General features: G+C 42.2%; 1 protein-coding gene across 1 annotated transcript in view; it reads left to right on the plus strand.

Annotated features, from left to right (window-relative positions):
• Window positions 1-671: 671 nt before the first annotated feature.
• LOC122786717 (retinoic acid receptor beta-like) overlaps window positions 672-19,679 on the plus strand; it is an 85,053-nt gene continuing 66,045 nt past the window's right edge. The window contains exon 1 of the mRNA XM_044053195.1: window positions 672-861. Within this exon, the coding sequence (XP_043909130.1) occupies window positions 672-861 (190 nt within the window). The remainder of the gene's footprint in view (window positions 862-19,679) is intronic.

A 19,679-nucleotide genomic window follows, 5' to 3' on the forward strand; every position in this document is an offset into this window, starting at 1 on the left:
CCACCTTTAAATATGTCTGACTTGTTATTGCTTCGCTCAGTCCACCACTATTGTCCAAATTTCAAATAAGCAGTGCAGTACCTGTTCAATATGGCCCTGTTTTTTTGTGTATTTTTGTGTTTGTGGGGTTTGTTTGTTTGTTTGTTTATTTTTGGTGTATTTGTCACCGTTTCTATTACACAACAAAGCTTTGGCGCTGTGTGAGAGGAGCAGAGGCGACTCTTTTAGCGATATACATCACCTGTCACATTTCTACCAATATCTCACTGATGCCCTGAGTAAGTCACCTGCCAAGGTTGAAGCTCGTCAAGCGAACTGTTGGACAGTAATGTGATTTAGTGACAGACAGAGAGATGGACAGATGCTCCTTGCCTTATAGATAGTCAAGCATTCCCACTCAAAGAAAGTAATGCCATAGTTTGGTGTTAAGATGTTTGGAGAACATCTATCTAACCTCATGTCTTATGTCTGTGTTACAGAGTGAGTAGAAGAAGCTGCTGAGTTGACCGGGGTGAGGACAAACTCCACCACCATGCATCTCTGGAGTGCTGAGGTGGTTCCACACCTCCTGCAGACACACTAACTTCAGCCAGGCCGTCACCTGATGGCCTCCCAGCTTCTCTGCACATCCGCTCACTCAGTGCTCAGTGCACCGTTTGCCCATCGCTGTGATGAAGACTGCCAGCCGCGCTCAGGCCCGCAGCAGTCCTCCACTGGTCCAGATGAGGCGCTACACACCCGGACTGTATCCTTTCCTATTCCCTTCAGTCATCAGCTCCCTGCCACAGCTGCCACGGCCGTCGCATCAGAGGCTGCAGATCCAGCAGCCGTCCAGCAGTGGCAGTACACCTTCACCTGTTGGTGAGTACTGCTTGCGATTTTATTCTTTTCATGGATTTGTGGACAACGGTCTTTTTCAGTCGGAACCTAACCAAGCCCAAAATTATACTGACCAAACCGACTAGCGTTATGTGTTTTTATGTCAGAGCCAATCACACTCTATATATACACACACACTCACACAGATACACACAAGTTGCACAACTTGAGTTATCACCAGCACAGATGAGTATATGATAAAATTTCAGCATCGCGTCAACGACTGAACGCGACCTGAGCCTGTGTCTCTACTGTAGTGTGGACAGAGGAAATCTGATTTCCTGTCTATTTCAGTATGTGGTCCTACATACAGTCTATATGTATATATATATAACATGAGTGAAATTGGTCATATCAGGATCCACGAAGAGAGTTGACATTAAAATCAACAACAGCAGAGGACAGTGTCGTCCTCCTGTCTCGTGTGTATCTCCTGCTTCAGCACCGAGTGGTCTCACAAATGCTGATGTAACCCGATCTGTAATGAATCAGACTTGATTTTGATTTAATTTAAGTAGTGCATTTCTCCTGGATTATTTTCTCACTGTCAGTGGCTCACTGCTGTCGCAATACTTCGACACACTGTGGTTGGTGTTGCCTAAGCTTGAGCTCTGCCGCGCTGCGCACATTTACTCTCTCAGTGTTCCGCCCTCCTTTTCACCGTCTCTAAAACCTGCTCGTCAGACAGGTTCACCCGGGGGGAGTTGTTCTCTCCGCGAGGAGCTCGGCTGTGCAGCTCAGCTCAGTGTGCTGCCAAACTCTGAAGTGCAAGTAGACACATCGAGAGTCAGGGAAATTCAAGAGTGGATCGGTGTGCTTTTCTTTTTTTGGCAAAAAAGAAATGAAAAAAAAAAAGAAATTGACTGTTGAATTAATCATTGATTTTAGAATTAAAGTGTCTGAATTTCAGATGGAGATGAGTGGGGTTATTGTGCTGCGTGGTTGTGTCACTCTTGCATCAGTTTGAACAATAATCAGATTATAGTCAGGGAAAAATATTTTCCATGCGCTGCATTGAGATTTCAAATATTTCACATCAAACACAGTTTCTTCCTACGTGCTTGAAATCGTTCATGGTGTGAAACGATTATGAACTTGAATTCAATAAATTTCACAGTATATTCAGTGAGACACTTTTATCAGGAGTAAATCAGTGTATGTAGTTAATGCTGTTTGTTGATCCAGGAGCAAAATCGTCACAGTTTAGTGTTAAGTATTGAAATGCTATATCGGTGTATCTACTGCCCTCTCTGGTCAAACACCAGCTACTGCACTCTAAGTTTGTCATTGGCTTTTTTTAGTCCACTCACTGGTTCAAGCTTTCATCACCTTCTTTTCTAATCCCCGTGAGGCCCGTTGTCCCAAACTCCTCCCCTTTCTATAAACGTCGGAGGCTTTGCTTCGTCAACCACTCCCTCAGCTCTCCGCCCACGTCTTAGTAGTTGGGTGGAGTTAGCCTCAGTTAGCCTATTTTTGGGATTGGAATTTCATTTTTTAATTGTGCAGTGTGTAGAATTCCTGGGGTAACGAGCTCCAATTAACCGCCACGATCAGCAATCGCATTATCGGATGAAAGTTGAAACGGATTGAATTTCTGGTCACATGTGATTTATTCGCACACTTTGAGCTGGAGGTTTATACAACGATTGAAAAAAATATAGCTTTCTGTGTTCATCTGACATGAGCTAAGGCTTTGAGTCTTTGCTAAATACAAACATTGGTTCAGTGCACGGGTTTATGAAAAGCAGAGTCAGCAGTTACAGTACGGAACATCGGAAAATCCATCCATCCATCTTCTACCGCTTTATCCTCCACATGAGGGTCGCGGGGGTGCTGCGCCAATCCCAGCGGACGTAGGCCAGTAGGCGGGGTTCACCCCGGACAGGCCGTCACAGGGACACATATAGAGACAAACAACCATTGACTCTCACACCTACAGTCAATTTAGAGTGTCCAGTTCACCTCATCCCCAAATCTGCATGTTTTTGGACTGTGTGAGGAAACCAGAGAGAACAAATGATATAAATGATCAGTGAGTGACTCCTCTGACAAAAAAACAAGAAGAAGAAAAACAGAAGAGGACAGACGCTCTCTTCTCCTTCATCTAACAGTCTGTATAATTTACAACTTTACAGACAAAAGAATGAACCAGCGTCTGCCTGATAGAAATATGTCTGAACTTACAGGACATGGAGATAAAGAAAAGAGACGAAACAGCCGGTGCAGGTGAGCACGATTTGCGATATTCCCTCAAATGATGGCGCCCCCTGGGGACAAACTCAAACACAGGCTGTTGTAAGGTCAACGGTCCGGTTCGCTCGCTTCTTGCCTCCACTGGGGGATTTACAAAGAAAAATAAAGTCTCACAGCAAACATCACGCACCTCCTGGGAACTGCACTGAAGTGTGTGTGTGTGTGTGTGTGTGTGTGTGTTTGTGTGATGCAAAAGAGTGAGAAAGAAAACATATTACAATATTCATGAGAAAAAAAGGAGATATAAAAATCAAGCTGTCCATAATTTCCTCTAAACACAACCAAAGATTGAAGGTTTTGACTAAAAATTGATTAAAGCATGATGTCAGCTAAGGTCCTATAAGGTACACAGCTATGGTCCTGTAAGGTACATAGCTAAGGTCCTATAAGGTACACAGCTAAGGTCCTGTAAGGTACAGCTAAGGTCCATAAGGTACACTAAGGTCCTGTAAGGTACACGGCTAAGGTCCTGTAAGGTACAACCTAAGGTCCCTAAGGTACAGCTAAGGTCCTGTAAGGTACACAGCTAAGGTCCTGTAAGGTACAGTTAAGGTCCCAGGTACACAGCTAAGGTCCCATAAGGTACAGCTAAGGTAGCTAAGGTACACAGCTAAGGTCCTGTAAGGTCAGCTAAGGTGTAAGGTACACAGCTAAGGTCCTGTAAGGCACACAGCTAAGGTCCTGTAAGGTACACAGCTAAGGTCCTGTAAGTCGGAGCAGTTTAACGGCACTGTTCTCGAACTGTGGCGTTAACAGTGGTACGCGAGTTTCCTCTGGTGGAACTTGGAGTAAAATCAGAAATACTGTTCTACTCTATGAATCTAATGTCACTATACCAGTGTGTGAAGTATGTGAGGAAGGGGAGGATGATGAGGGAATAAATCTGCCTCCTGTGAAGAGGCCGTAGCTGGCTTTGCTCGGTCTGTTTACGCCACTGAACCTTAATGTTTTACTGAGAGAGAGATCAATGTTTTCTCTCGGTACAAAACCCGGACACTCACATGCAGAGACGTCATTACAAGGACAAGGAGAAAACATGGACAGCGGACTTGCTTGAATGAAGTTGAAACTGAACTCAAGCGAAGCCGGTCAACAGATCCCGTCACTCACAGGCGTCCATCCTCTCTCCATCTGTCCATGTTCTCCTCCCATCTGGCCCAGAGCGAGACTACGTGTACTTCCAGCCCGTCAACGTCTCACCTGATAACAAGCTCACCGCACTATCAAAGCCTTCATCTGACAGGTTCCTCGGCTCCTCAGCTGATACAGAGATGCTTACAGAAACATTTCAGCCTCATGTCTGCCCCAGGAAACCTCTCTCTCCATCTCTCTGTCTCTCCCTCTCTCTCTCCCTCTCATCAGACATGGAGCAGGGAGTTTCCTGTCAGCCTTGATAAGCAGTAAGTTTTGTGTGGTGAGGGCTAAAGCTGTGAGTGTGAGACGTTCGCATATAAATTCAAATCCGGAGTTCAAACCCATCAGTGAAACTCTGTGTATCTTGTAGAATGTTGATGTTTTAAGCTCCAGTGTGTAACATTTCAGTGGATTTGTTGGGAGGAAATTGGACACATGTACCAACCGCACGTATGTTTATATAAGTGTATAATCAAATAAAAAATGTTCTACACCTTTTATTTGTACTTCAGTCAAGGCCAAACAGAGCCACAGCGTGCTGCACACTGTAATGTGTAGTTTACTTCAGGTACAGCTAATGTTAATGTTATTTATATTCCATTATACACACGTTGCAGTTCCCATAGTGAAATCCAGATAATGGTAAAGAGGATTACTGTGGTGATCATCTGTGGCATCAGTGCACGTTCGACGCACATTTTCGAACTGTATCTGTCGTCATTTTAATCAATGGTATCAGACGATTATCACTTATTGGAATATTTATTTAATATTTAGTTTATATATTTGACTGTTCCGACACAAACTGCGGACAGATCTGACTTTCTTGTAACTGTACTGTAAAGTGTTAGTGAATTGCTTACTGTTGTGTTTGTGTATGTTTTCGTTATTGTTGTGTAGATTGTGTGTTAGAACCCTGTGGAAAATGAGACGCCAACGGGTTTGTTCTAATAAATAGAGTCTATTACAACAACTCGGAGCAGTTTAAGGAGGAGCCGACTGAAGGTCACGTCTCCAGCTGCAGACAGTGACATGCGTGAGCGGCGAGAGCGCCACTGTCTGACAGAATTCATAATGCAGCTGCAGAAGTCGGAAGCCTTCTCTAATTTGACTTCACTAATAAAAACAGCGCCCGTGCAGCAGCAGTGAGTCAGACTCCAGAGACGCCACATGACACATATACAGTAGATCCTCCACACGTAGTTTCCCACTAATAACAGACTGACACAACATGTCTGCACAGCAGCCAACATTAAGAGACTCAGCTGTCAGTTTTGTTCCCAAACTCACACACAAACACCTGCACCACATTTATCTCCTCCTCTTCCTTTTCTTCCTCTTTTGTCTGTCTCGCTCACTTCACGTCACCATCTGCCTGTCTGTCTGTCTGTCTGCGTGTGTTTCCCTGTTGTTTTAGAATCCATCACCAGGTATTTAGGTCACATGCGGCTTCAAGCTCTGGCAAAGTATGAATAATGCAGACTTCTCTCATTACACCACGCACTAACCCTCTGGATTGAAAATCAATGTGCACTCAAGTGGCTGGTAAATAAATGGAACTAAATCACCGGCCCGTCTGTACCGAGAGGGAGAGCGAGGACTGCACTGTAGATTATTTCCGGGACTTTTCAGGCTGTAACTGTGAAAATGTTGTGTATTGGACTATTTTAGGCACGGCTCTTACAGAAAAGTACTCTAAAGTAATTTTTTTAAGTGTGATTAATGCAGTTAAATACATAATTCATACTATAGATACTAGAAAATGAATTGTTGTAATACATTTTAAAGGTTCTGCTAAATCACAGCTATATGTTTTATTTTAAGCACATGTTCTGTAAACTTATAGTAAAATATATATTTTTTTTATTTAAGAAAATATTGCTATATCACAGTAATGCATGGTACTGCATGATGACGGTGATGTCACAATAAAATACAGTAAAATATTGTGTAACAGCATAACCAATTTATGCTGATAGTAAAATACACTATTGAACAAAAAATAAATACACTAAAAATCTGTTGTAAATGCACAGAAAAATACAATATTTATGCAGTAAAATGCTGCTAAATCACAGTAATATCCTTTACACTACGTCTGCTGTTAAGTTTGAGTAAAATACAGTTATTTTATAGAGGAAAATGCTGCTTTCTCGACTGTGAAGTACAGTATCTACAGTCATTTACAGTACACACAGTGAGTAGTCGCAGTTAAATACTGTAGAGTGTAACATGTACTTTAATAATAAGATTGGGCAAAAAGCTGCTTCAGCTCAGGTTTAGCTGGTTTTGACCAGTGGGAATGTGTTGCATCATCATTCAGTCACAGGTGAAATGACTGTGCGATAAATGTGGGTTTGTATTAGGAAAATTACAAACCCTACACTGCGAGTCTGAATCTGTCAGAGACCTCTTCGTGCTGAGCGGGAGGTTTTTTCTCTCCACTGTTGCCAAGTGCACGCTCAGTGTGTTCCTGTTGGGTTTCTTTGTAATCATTTTAAGGTCTTGACCTTGTCATGTAAAGTGCCTTGAGATAATGTATGTATTTCTGCATGGAGTTCATCAGAGTCGGAAAATGGAGTCATGTGACTGACTAAAAAAAAGGGGCTGGGAAGTTGTTGTGGTTTTTTTGTTTTTGTTTTTTTAACCCCCACTATCTCCAACCTTACAGTGCACGCCCTCCTACGGTTCAACCACAGTTCACATTGCCAGGAGTCTCTGCACCCCCCCACACACACACTTTCCCCGTGAAGCGCCCCGTGAATCCTATGCATTATGCATATATGCAGCTGCACATTCCATACATTCACCCAAACAGTGTTTACAACATGATCCACAGTTTTGTGCTGGGCTTGGGGAAGGAAAGGTTCCCCAGCTGCTGCAGGCTGCACCGCAGTTACCCACTGCGATCACGCCACCATTTTTTTTCTTTTCCTTTCCTTTATGGTGAAGGGTTTATTTTATGGGAGAGACTCCCGACATCTGGCACACATCTGGAGCTGTTTAATGAGAGGCTCACGTCTGGCTCCACTCTTTACTCCGAGCCCACTGTCAAGCCCCTTCGTTCTCGAGCCGCTGTGAGATTTCACTCCTCATCTTCACGCTGGCGAGGAGCCAAATGATGTTGGCGCGTGAATGAATGATAACAGTGTGCGAGGGGAAACATTTCAAAAACGTAGCAATGCTAATTGGGAAAAGCTTCATTTTGGAAATGCATCTTGTGGTATTTACCCCCCAAAGCAATAAGCAGCCTGTGATGTGAGCTGCGTTGATTACAGAGCTTACTTGAGTTTATTGGTATGATTCCTGTGCCGTGCACCTGTGGGCAGACTGAAGGCTTTTCTGCTCCGTGTTTATGTCTCCGAGCCATGAGAACCTGCACGATAATAGGGAAGAGATTGTTACTGGGATTTAGTCCAAGCTCATTTTAGATTTCTGAAAAAACAAACCCTATTCTCTGTCAGAGACATGAACAAAAACATGGAACATTTTAACCTACTTTCTTCAATATCAAAACAGAACACACAGTAAGTACCATCTTGAATGTTCCATGACAACAGAGCCCGTCTAACATTTTCAAGTGTCCATCAAGGCTAAAATAAAATTGGGAAGAAATAGGACAAAGAAAATAAAGAGGAAAAGCAAGCAAGAAAGATCTGTTCAGACAGATTTTGAGTTACGTGTGTACATCTCTTAAAAACACTGTTTTGTAACTAGTTCTTCTTTCACGTCCAACTGTGTCGGGGAATGTTTTTCAAAAAACTGACATTCACTCAAAACTCAAATCTAATCACTTTCACAAATGGATATTATAATTTAGTAATAATAAATAATAAGGATGAGAAAAACACACTGTATCACAGTCATTTTACTGCTTCATTATGATGATCTGTCTGATCACATGAATATTGTTAATGTCGCGTCATTAACAATACGCATTCTGATTGGTCAGAAAAACTTAAATAAATGTGTGCCTTTACACCTAGTGGTGACCTATAGAATAGAATAGAATAGATCTTTATTTTCATTACAACACACACCATTGAAGAGTGCAATGAAATGAGGTTTCGGAGCTAGTTTCATGATGTGCTTAGAGCAGTTATAAATAAAGCAAAGCAAATAAGATTTCAATAATTTAACGTTGAAATTAAATTTAAATTTACATGTGCGGTGCATCGCAGATGCCAAAAACAAATGGAAGGTGACAGTGCAGTATTCTGAGGCAGAGTTTACGTTGTTTGCATTATAAATAAAAGTATATATATGTCATATTTTCAGTTTCTAGTAGAAGGGAATGCAGATCCTTCTCGCAGCTCATTTCAGTAAATAATAGTCCATTGTTTTCACTACTTTTATCGTAGTGAAAAACTTGACGTGCCGAATATGATGCTATGTTTTTTGTGCATTCTACCATTTTGAATGTACAAATCCAAAAGCCCATCTTAACAAACAACCTCCCCTGCCTGTTGTCACAGTGTTCTCTCTATGGTCGGCATCCATAAATCAACAGAATGGCTCTTTTTGTTTGTCCATTAACAGGCACAACATGCATCCACACAAAAACCCCAACTCTTCTTTCGATGTACTTGGACTGGGAGCCGGTCTTTCTAACAGCGGTGTTCCTATTCCCGCCTTGTAGCAGCTTGTCTAGCTGTCCCCGCTCTTATTTATTATCCCTTGAAGATGAGACAATGAAAAAGCCGCTCTCAGAGCTCTGTTTGCGTTGAGAGGCCCGCAGCACAAAGCAGCATGAGAGCATCTCATTGTTCCACGGGGCAGCAGAGATGCGGCTCGCTTCAAAGATCACTTCTTTTTTTGGTGGTGGTGGGTGGCAAGTGTGTGGAGGAGGGGCTCGGCGGCCATGAGGGGTGGATTTCATCACAGGAAGGGATGATGTGGGGCAGGGGAGAGCTGAAGCTGGGGATCCTGGAGTCAAACACAGGCCAGCGTGAACTTTCCCGAGCTATATTTGGTGCTGGTGTATAGGAAGCTTTACTGCGCCGCAGAGGACGCAAACACTTTGAAATATGACTGAAGATGTGATGGATGGTCACAGGACGTGCATCCTGCTGTTGCGTCTGTAGCTTTTAGAAGTCTTAAGTGGCAAAGCAAATGGAGCCTGATCGTCGCATCGTCCCGTTTGCACAGTGTGTTTCCCTTCAGTTGATCTGGACTCAGAAATGAAAAAAAAGGAAAAAGAAAACGAGTGGAATTTTTAAGCTTCCCACAGAGAAGCTGTTAAATACGTGACTGCGAGTTGTGTGTATGAACCTGCAATTATAAAGCAGGGAGCCCAAGTCTGCACTCAGAGATAAGTTGGAAGGATGTTGGCGCTCATTCATAGAGAGCCAAAGAGCTTTACGCCACTAAACGGGCTACAGATACTCCTGACTCGAAAATACACACACACACACACACACACACGGAAAACATGGATATCAGTGGAGAGAGCAAACAACACGAGGACACTCTGAACATGCAGACGTGGTGCTTTTTGACTTTCTGCAGCGTAATAACAGCAAGGGGAAGATACCGGAACATGAATTCATGTTTATTTGAAATTTTTACAAAGATTTGGTTGTCAAACATGCGGATCGCTGATCTGCTGCGGTGCCTACATTTATTTATTTTTTTTAAAGCTGAAGAAAACATTGATACAGACTGAAGTTTTAACGATGGAACCGTTTACTTCTTTGACTGTAGCACTGTACAGCACTTTGGTCCACTGTTGTTTTTTAAACGTGCTTCATATATAAAATCGGACCGGATTATTTAGTCTTGCGTGTAAATGAGTTCTTTGAATAAATTGGCCTCCCCTGCATCGACGGCAGATTCTGAATCTACTTCCAGAGGAGCCAATTATTGTCAGTGTCTCCCCTGACTGCTGAGTACAGTGACCAGATTAAAGTCTGAAAGCCATGTTCTTCACACCAGCGTGTTTGACTTTGACAGACCTTGGTTTTGCTTTTGTGAAATTTTACCAAATGTCAGGAAAAATCTTGTTCCTACGACCAAGGTTTCCCAAATCAAACTGAAGTATTTTATTTGTAGTACAGATTTGTATGAATGTTAACTTCAGGTCCTCTACTTTAGCAGCTGAGCTGACAGTATGGATCATAAAACAGTGGTAAAATGATTATTCACCAAGTTTAGTTGCATGGCAGACCAATGTTAAACGCCTAAAATAAAAAAGAACATTTAATGTATTTAAATATATACTGTATATTATAACAACAACAATAATAATAATAATACATTTTACATTTGAAGGTTTGGTAAGGTTTTGGACTTTGCAAAAGGAGGCATTTAAAGCCCCTGTCATTCAAGATTTAAAGGTCATTTTCTATATTTGATATAGATTTTCCTCTAATTCCCGAACTCCTGCTCCACACAGAGGCTCATTGTAAAGACATTTCATAGGAATACTGGGATGGAGACACGTGTCATCGTGCCTCTGCAACAGCGTGCCGTCGCACTGTTGCGTTACCCATCAGCCCGCTGTGTTTGCGCTGTGTCCGTCTGAGTCCAGCCTTTGTACAGCTAAGGCTCTATTTTTAGCCTCTGGTCACAACTTATCTCATCCATCACAATAGGCTGAGCATGTTCTGCAGACAATCAGCATGTGAATGAATGCTTGTTGGTTCAATCAGGCCTGAATCAAAGCTGCTTTCTCCAGTCTCTACATTTGCTGCTCCGTTGCAGGTTTCTGGCCTTCGCACACACACACACACACACACACACACACAACCCAGGACCAGATCCCTCTCAGATGAGTGATGTTGTCACTGTGAAGCCTTTTGTTTTTCCACGATTGAGGACGCGAACAAAGGCTTGTTTATGTGTGGGTTAGCGGTGTCTGTATGAAAGGCACAGGCGCGCTTTGAAAGGCGCTAAGCCACATACTCCTGGGTTGTGTGGAGCGGTCGCAGCAGCGCTGTAGAGCTCCAGCAGTTGTTAATCAGCCGCTGGATGTTTGAATCTGAGGCAGAAAACACAGCCGAGAGAGACAAAAGACCGACGGGGAACAAAGAGATCTGTTGCACATTGATGATTTCACTCGTAACATCGTACTCTCTTGCCCCTGCCATGACACCCTCCTGGTTTCATCTGGTGAAAAAAATATCCCAGTTGGAGACTGGCCACTTTATTAGGTACACAAGTGAGAGTTTATCGGCTTCAAGGTTCAACGTGTTGTGCATTCGGGGATCGTCTTCCTTCCCTCAGTCTGCTCATTCTCCGCTGAACTCTGGCTTCAACAAGGTCTTCTTTCCCAGAGAACTTTTGCTCACTGGATATTTTCTCTTTTTCAGAGAGTGGAAATCGATCGAGGCTTCTGAAATACTCGGACTAAAATGCATTCCACAGTCAGAGTCACTTAAATCACCCTTCTTCCCCCCAATCTCATGCTCAGTTTGACTACGTCCACATGGCTGATATCATTGAATTGCTGCCGTGTGATCACTTTATGAGATATCTGCATTAACCAGCGGTTGAACAGGTGTTCCTAATAAAGTGGAGAGCGACTGTGTTGTAATGAGGTCATAATTAAATGGAGCCATAAATGCACCTGACACTTTATCGGAGATTATAGCTCCAATGCTGATATTACAACATGTCTTTCTCCCTCAGACTAAATTATAAATATTTGAAGAGACCAAGACTCAAAGATGAGACGTGGTTGAATTTCCTCAGTGCCTAAGAAAGGAGCTTCAATCCCTTAATCCTATCTTATCCCCATACCTACTGCTCATCTGCCTGTTAATCACACATCCATCTTTCTCATTTTATTTTTGGCACTGTTTTTCTGAATTAATGGCACCATTTTTCCAGACGTTTTTTTTTTACTCTCCTAAATTCATAAAGATAGAAGTGAATGCAGTGTGCTTCCCGAGGCACCAGGTGTGAGCAGTGCCAACTTTGGATAAGAAATGCAAGAGAATGGGTTTTACGGGAGGAAGAGCTGTCACTACAGTTCAGTACAATAATATAGTAGGTAAATAAAAATAAAAGCAGTTTTTGGATTGTGCCATGGATGACAGCCTGACAGTACGTCTGAGGCGGAAACTACATGGTCTATACGATGTAGTTAAGTCAAACAGTTGGTTACAGGATGTGGAAGCTAAAAAAAAAGAGCAACAACAAGAGGGAAATGTTTGGGGAAGCAGGAGTTTGGTTTACAGCGAGCCAGACAGGAGAAGAATGAGTGGAGCGGAGGGAAAGGTTCAGCGTTGGCGATGGAGTAAGAGGATATTAGCCATACTGGGGGCAAGGCTGCGGTCCAGGTCAGAGTCGGCCTGTCCTCTGGCTGACCCCTCCTCTAGGTCTGCAAGACTTACTGGAGTAATCAGCCCCTGTCAGCACCGTGGTTATGCTGCATGGACAATAAACGTGACGGGTAATAGCAGCTGATGAAAAGTACCAGTTTGTTTGCGCTGGGTAAAAGTCGCTCGGAGTTTTGCCGTTCATCTACGACTTTTGTTTTTCCTTGTAGCAGGAAGGGGGAACATAAAAGTACTGCATGTGCAGCAAACTGCGTTATCAGCGTTTCAGCCATAAATCTGTGTGATTCGAAATGTCCAGAATAAAGCATGAGGTTCAGACAGACGTAAAACACAAAAAAAAAAAGGGTTCTCAAAAGCTGCTGATGTAAGAGGTCTGACCCTCTACATAGTGTTTTCCTCGCTCCCTAAGTTGGACTCAGCCGGATATAATAATGACATTATATATATTTATATATATAATGTAATGTATATATTATATTCAGAGGATAAAATCAGAGAAAGTCCAAACCAAACCTCACATGCATTGTTGTTGTGTCCTGGTTTGTCACACGGACAGAAACAACCTGCTGTGGCAACAAGTGAAAGGAAGTCACTGACGGGACGAATGCAAATGAACAACATCAGATTCTTTATGAGATGATTGTCTGTTCGTAGCTTTAAGACTCAACCTGCTGGTCAGAACAGACCATAATGCTTTCACATGTTCATGTTTTGCACAATAACAAATTCACAACAACAGCGCAGCAGGGACACAGTAGAACACATGCTGTAGTGAGTCACTCACAAGTGTTTTCCGACAGCGCTCGCAAGCAAATCAGCGCAATTGAGTGTGAGCAGAGGTGTGGCTGGTGTAGAAAACTAAAAGTGAAGGCTTTGCAGAGGTGGGAACGTGAAGAAAAAAAAACGTGACAACACAAGTTTGGCTCTTTTCTTAAGTTCATCATTAATGTGTTAAAATAGAGCCAGACTTCAGTTCAACAGTGTGGCAGAGGAAGCCGTTCATCCCAGATAAAACTCCAGTTTATGAAACCAAGGCTTTATTTAGCCTTTTATTTTGAAAGTTTTATTGTCATTGAGATTGCGAGTGTATGCAATTGTGTACACATGCATTTTCATCTGCACTGGTGATTATGTCAAATAAACACTCTAAATTGACTGTGAGTGTGAATGTTGTTTGACTCTGTGTGTTGGCCTTTCAGCCTGTGTCAGCTGGGACTGGCTCCGGCCCTCAACAACCCTCATGTGGAGGATACAACTGTGGACAAGGAGTGAATGGATGCTTTGGCACAATAAGCAAAAGGGAGATAAAGATAAAAGCAGAAACGAGAGCGCTAAAAGAACAGTGATGGGGGTGTACTCTTGCTGTAGAAGTGCTGCGACAGAGATCACAGAAGAGGACCTTGGAGAATTTCAAGGGGAGTTCAGAGAAAACAAATCATGAATAAGCTAGTCTTTAAAAAAAAAAATGAGCAAAAACACGAGGGCTAAGAGAAGCGAGGGAAAGAGTGAACGACAGAGGAACAGGAAAAAGCAGCGGTGGATGTAATGAGACGGGAGGAAACTGTAATACATGGAAAACAAATCACGTCAAAACAACACGAGGATCAACAGCGAACCTGCCAGCAAAATTAAAACCGGATTTGATCGACGCAGTTACACTGAGTGACTTCACAGCTGCAATTCAATTCAGACAATAATGTGATTTTTTGGAGAGGCTGATTCGTCATGTGAGCCGTCATGCCTCGCTGTAATTAGCTCATCTCGTTCAGAGCCTGAACACCAGCTATACTGACATGTTTCCAGAGCCGTCGAGCGCTTTTCCACCTCAGCCACACTTTGTGGATAAAACACTGACCTGTGACCTGAATACATTATATCTGACCCCAGAAGAGCAGGACAGTAGCAACAAAGGCGGTCATTTCCTGGGAATGTGAACAGTTGATTACATTAGTCCACAACAACAACGACAGTTTTATGTGGATCCCCTCAAATGATCTCATGGACGATACCAAACGAGGCCTCGTGACACTGGCGTGCTTCACCTAAGTCCTTTCAAACACTGCTGCCCAAGAGCGATGCCTTCATATATTATAATTCTATTATTTAATTTATTTATTTTTTTTTTTTTTAATAATGTTTTTAAAAGGCGATATAAGTTGCACCTCATACCTCTGTAAGGGAACAGTCTTTAACAGTGACTTGAACCTATTTAACTTCATTTAGTGCAGATAAATGAATCTCACGAGCAGACAAAAACCACATGTTTTGTATCACATACACTTTCAGAAAAATTGCTATTGGATGTGTTCAGTAAGTATTTTCTTGTGACTGAGAGCTTTTTGTGCGATTGTTTTTGTGTTACTTCTGTGAGTGATGTTTCTGAGTCCTCTCCCTCAGACTCACGGGGGAGCAAAGAGCAGAAATGGAGGCTGTAAAGTATTGATTTTCTGGCACCACCCTGCTTAGATTATGAAATGCCAATACAAGGATTCCACCCCGTCTCTGTGGTTCATGCCAAGTTCACTTGTCATTTTCTATAATTCTGACAAAATCAAGATGCTTAACCATGATGTAGTTAGCCATGCTCGGCCGCCCTAGGGCTTTCTTATTGAATTAGACGTCTGTGTTCTGCCATTTGGTACCAGCCTGCAGTATTCCCCAACACTTACAGAGGGCAGATGTTATTTAGTGTTTTTAGAGCAGGGATTTGAAAGCACAAGCAAAACTGCTGTTCAAAAATTCTGCAGTCAAGAGTCTCCCATATTTCTTCAGCTAACGGTTTACTTTTTCCTGTATGGTGAAGGTCGCGCTGGGACTGCGAACGCTGAACATCAGCATGTTGGGTTTGCTGTGTATTTCAGTGACGCACATTTAAAATGAATAATAAGAGTAAATATGACGTTCATGCTTCAATAAGCCCACAATTCTGTGGAGAGTCATGTGATCAGGATGTGAGGGCTAGTAGTTGGAGAATCGTGTTTGTTAGCTGCTCATAGCTAGGTAATACTTATTATTATTTTTAAAATAATAATAATTCTATATTATATATCAAGCTTGCGTGGCATTTTAATATATTTCAGTTATTATTTACATTATTTTTGATTCCATTTTCTGCCTGTGTGTTTTTTTATTGCAAACTATGCATCATACAATATTAAAACAAACACTTTTACTTTGGAATTCTTCAAAATATCATCATCATTTTATTGTGTTATCATTTCGAGGTCATGTTGTCGGTGTTTTTTCTCTCTAGACCGTCTCGTCTTGACCAGACTAGATGCTGTTTGGCCCTCAGGTTGTTTGAGTCTGAGACCCCTGAGCTGCTAACAACTGCACAAATGTTGTTTAAAAGGAGGTAAAAGACTCTATCAGACTGATATCAGCACTTCAATTCAAGGTTGTGATATCAGTGTCAGTGCTATAGTGCTATAGAGTCGTCTCTGTTTATTATTCATTAGTGTTGCGCTCCAAGAAAAAAATAAAATAATCTTAAAGAATCACAGTTCACCTACAGAGACGGTGTTTGAACCACTTGATTATTTAAATAATGATATTGATTAAACTGTCAGCAATTTTATTTTATTGTTTTCACACCACACTCAGTGTGTGTGTGTGTGTGTGTGTGTGTGTGTTCATGTTGGAGATTGCTATCAATAGAAAGAGAGTGGAGTGGAGAGATTAGGCGACTCTCTGGGCTAATCCTTGTGAAATCGCGGGCCGCGGGGGGTGGAGGAGGAGGGGAGGTGAGTGCCTCTCTGATCAGACGGGCCGTGGCTCACCGTGTGAAGCCTCCTGAATGCACAGTAATCCCTCCTTGAGCCACAGAGAAGTCCACTGCACTGATGGGAAGGTCCCATCCCAGAAAACACCAGGCGTTTGCCTCTGAAGCAGCTCATCATGGCAGTGAGTGAGAACACGGCAAACAGGTTAGGTCAGGGCTGAGGTGACGGGTTTGGTGGAGGGAGCGGAGCAGAAACTTCATTCTGTTGTCAGGTTAGCAGTGGGAGCAAAGTCGCAGTTACTTTGCTGCGATACGTACAGTATACTGGTGTATATGGTCTTTTAAAGATAAATATAAACCCACATGAGGAGGAAATGATGTCGTCCTCATTTGATCTGGGTTGCCGTGGCGACTGTGGTGGGGAAACTGTCTTCTTCTTCAAATAATAATAATAATAATGATCATCATAATGATAATTGCCAGAAGGTTATACTTTATTCATAGTTTGAATTTCTGAATCCGTGAATCTGCAAGGGTAAAAAGAGACTGAGGAGATGAAGCTGAAGAAAGCTTGCTCGACGTTATTAGCAGAAGAAGAAAAAGAAGAAGAAGCCTGTGGATTAGAATCCAGAAGGATTAAGGAACAGGGAACGAATAACGATGAGAATGAAGGGCAACTCCAATCTCTGTTGAAGAACTTCAAACTGTGATTTCAGACTTCGATGTGTGTGATTGTGAACTTTGAACTGTGGAGGGCAATATTGCACCTCCTAGTGTACAACCTGCAGGAAAGTAAAAGAAGAAGAAGACTGTGAACCAGACATGCTATGGAAAAGAATAGAGCTGCCGCAGCTGTGCACGTTCAACACTGTTGCACAAGAGTTATAACACTATTATACTGAAAGGTTAACATGACATTACTGATCATTAATGTCAAAAAACATCCTGCCTACAAGTTTAACTCACATAAAAATACTTTTCCTACAGGTTCAGTAAAGTTTCTAATTTATCTTCTGTGCCTTTAAGCTGTGGCTGTAGATGTTCTTCATTTTTCTGACATAATTTCAGCAGTTTTTCTGAAGTCATTGGTGCTGTAGATGATATTTTCTGTTGTTCTAGAGGCTTGTGACAGATGCTGTAAGTTTCCAGTTTGCAGTTTTCCATTACTGACACTTTGCATCTAATAGCTCTCTCTCAGAAGACGATCCTGATGATTCAACATTTCTGACTCCTTTTGAATCTGCACGGACCCGAGTGAAGACGAACCCAGTTGTGGAATGTTAACAAGGTTTTCCACATGATGGATTTTGAGGCCTCATTTTAAAATCGCTGTGTCTTGCTCGAGGTTTTGCTACATCATATCAGTGCAGTTTTTTTGCTTCTAATCTGGCGCCTGGTCCCAGTCGCAGCAGACTTATCAAAGTAGCGCAGATGTCCTTTTCCTCTGATGGGATTTATAATCCGTCCAGAATGTTCTGGGTCAGGCTCAGTATCTTCTTCACAGGGAACTATTATCAGTGTGATTAGGATGCTTGAACCTCAACTGTCACCTTTCTTTCTACAACTCTTACTCCATGGTCATTGCAGATCTCTGGTCTATAATATACTCACACTATGTCTAAAGCATAGTCATTTTTCTCAATTTTCTGATTGATATGGTCTGAGGGACTTATTACACCAGGATGTGACATGGTGAAAGGCCATTAGACAGACTTTCAAGCTTGATTTAGTGACCACAAGCTCCAACTGTTCTTAAAGTGGAACTAAACCCTTAAAACAATGATTTCCATAATGTTATTGACTGATCCAGGTGCAAATCTTCATAGTTTAGTGTAAAATATTGAAATTATACATGTACTGATAAAAACAATTTGTGAATCTACTGCCCTCTCTGGTCAAACACCAGCTACTGCATTCAAATGTTGCCATTGGCTGAGGCTCATTGTCCCAGACTCCTGTCAACTTTCTCACAGTGTGAGCAATTGAGAGCAGGGTTCCCAATGGACCCCTGAAGTGTTGAAAAATAAATTCAAGGTCCTTGGCAGTGTTTAAAAATCACCCTAAACAGACAGGGGTCATTGAAAGTGCTTGGATTGTGTGCAAGAAAGAAGTTAAGTTGATATTTAGGTAAATGTAGGCTAACCTTGTTGGTTACGACACCACCTACTGTTTAACGCCCTGCGTTGCTTGATGTACGTAGACTACGCAGAACAAACGTGAAGCCATAGTTGCTAGCGGTGTTATAGCGGTGCTGCAAAACAAGAAAAGTGGACGCCATGGGCGAAGCGGCACTTACAAGTTGTCCTCCCATCTTAAGCTATGTCAGCACAGTCTTTGAATTTCAGGGAATTGGTCCTGGAAAGTCCTTGAAATTCAACGCCCCCTCACTCAGCGCTCAGCCCGCTTCTTGGTATTTAAAAAAAAAAAATCAGGCAGCGGGCGGAGTTTGCCTCAGAAGAGTGGGTTTAGTTACAATTTAATCTCCAGCAAAGCAGATTTACATAAAAGGGGATGAGGAGAGACAAACAAATGTAAGTCTTAAGCCACGGTCACTTGAGGTTGGGACTGAATTGTGATCTAGTTCTTGTTTGAGAAGTGTTCAATATGTCAGACCAGGATCCAGCACAACTCTATCCCTAACTATCCCTGTGTGCCATTTATGACATAATGTAATTTAGCTTACTTTAATTTATTACAATATTTAAAGCCGCATCGTGTTGTTTTTAGATGTGTCCATTGTCATATGTGCTTTGCATTTTAGCATCATCTCACTGGTAAAGCTCAGAAACTCACTATGTGTCTGTGTGTATCAGATGAAGTGTTTTTCTGTATGATGCTCAATTTCTCCTCATCTCAGGGATGAAATCCAGCCTCGAGCAGTTACACAGTTCTATACATCTGGCCTGGGAATGTTTAGGGATCCCCCACCTAGAAAAAGCTGCAGGTCAGCTGCAAGAATGTATGTCTGGGTTTGCTAAACCGCCGCTTCCCAGACCTGGAAAATGGCCAGAAATGAATGGATGGTGCGCTAATAAAATAGCTTGAATCTCAAATTCTCCTCATTCCTCCAAAGGTCGGCTCAGTCAAAGGGCCAGAATCAACTTTACTGCCCAAGTATGACTGAACACACAAGGAATTTGGCCCTGGTTTCCAGCGACTTCATGCAACACAGAGGAAAAAATGACCAGTAACAGATGAAGGTTCATGGATATATAAGGAAGAATAAGCAAGGATCATTTTTAAAAAGCTGGGCAAAGGTACACAAACGTCAAATAGACTGTTATAGTCTGGTTTTAGGAGAAAGGGTTGTCTGGAAACCCTGGATCTTCTCTACAAATACAGATTAGAGGAACTTTGTGTGTGTGTGTGTGTGTGTTCTCATGTTTGTCATCTTGTCAGACATTTTCTGG

The sequence above is a fragment of the Solea senegalensis genome, linkage group LG20 (assembly GCF_019176455.1).
Source record: "Solea senegalensis isolate Sse05_10M linkage group LG20, IFAPA_SoseM_1, whole genome shotgun sequence".
NCBI lineage: Eukaryota > Metazoa > Chordata > Actinopteri > Pleuronectiformes > Soleidae > Solea > Solea senegalensis.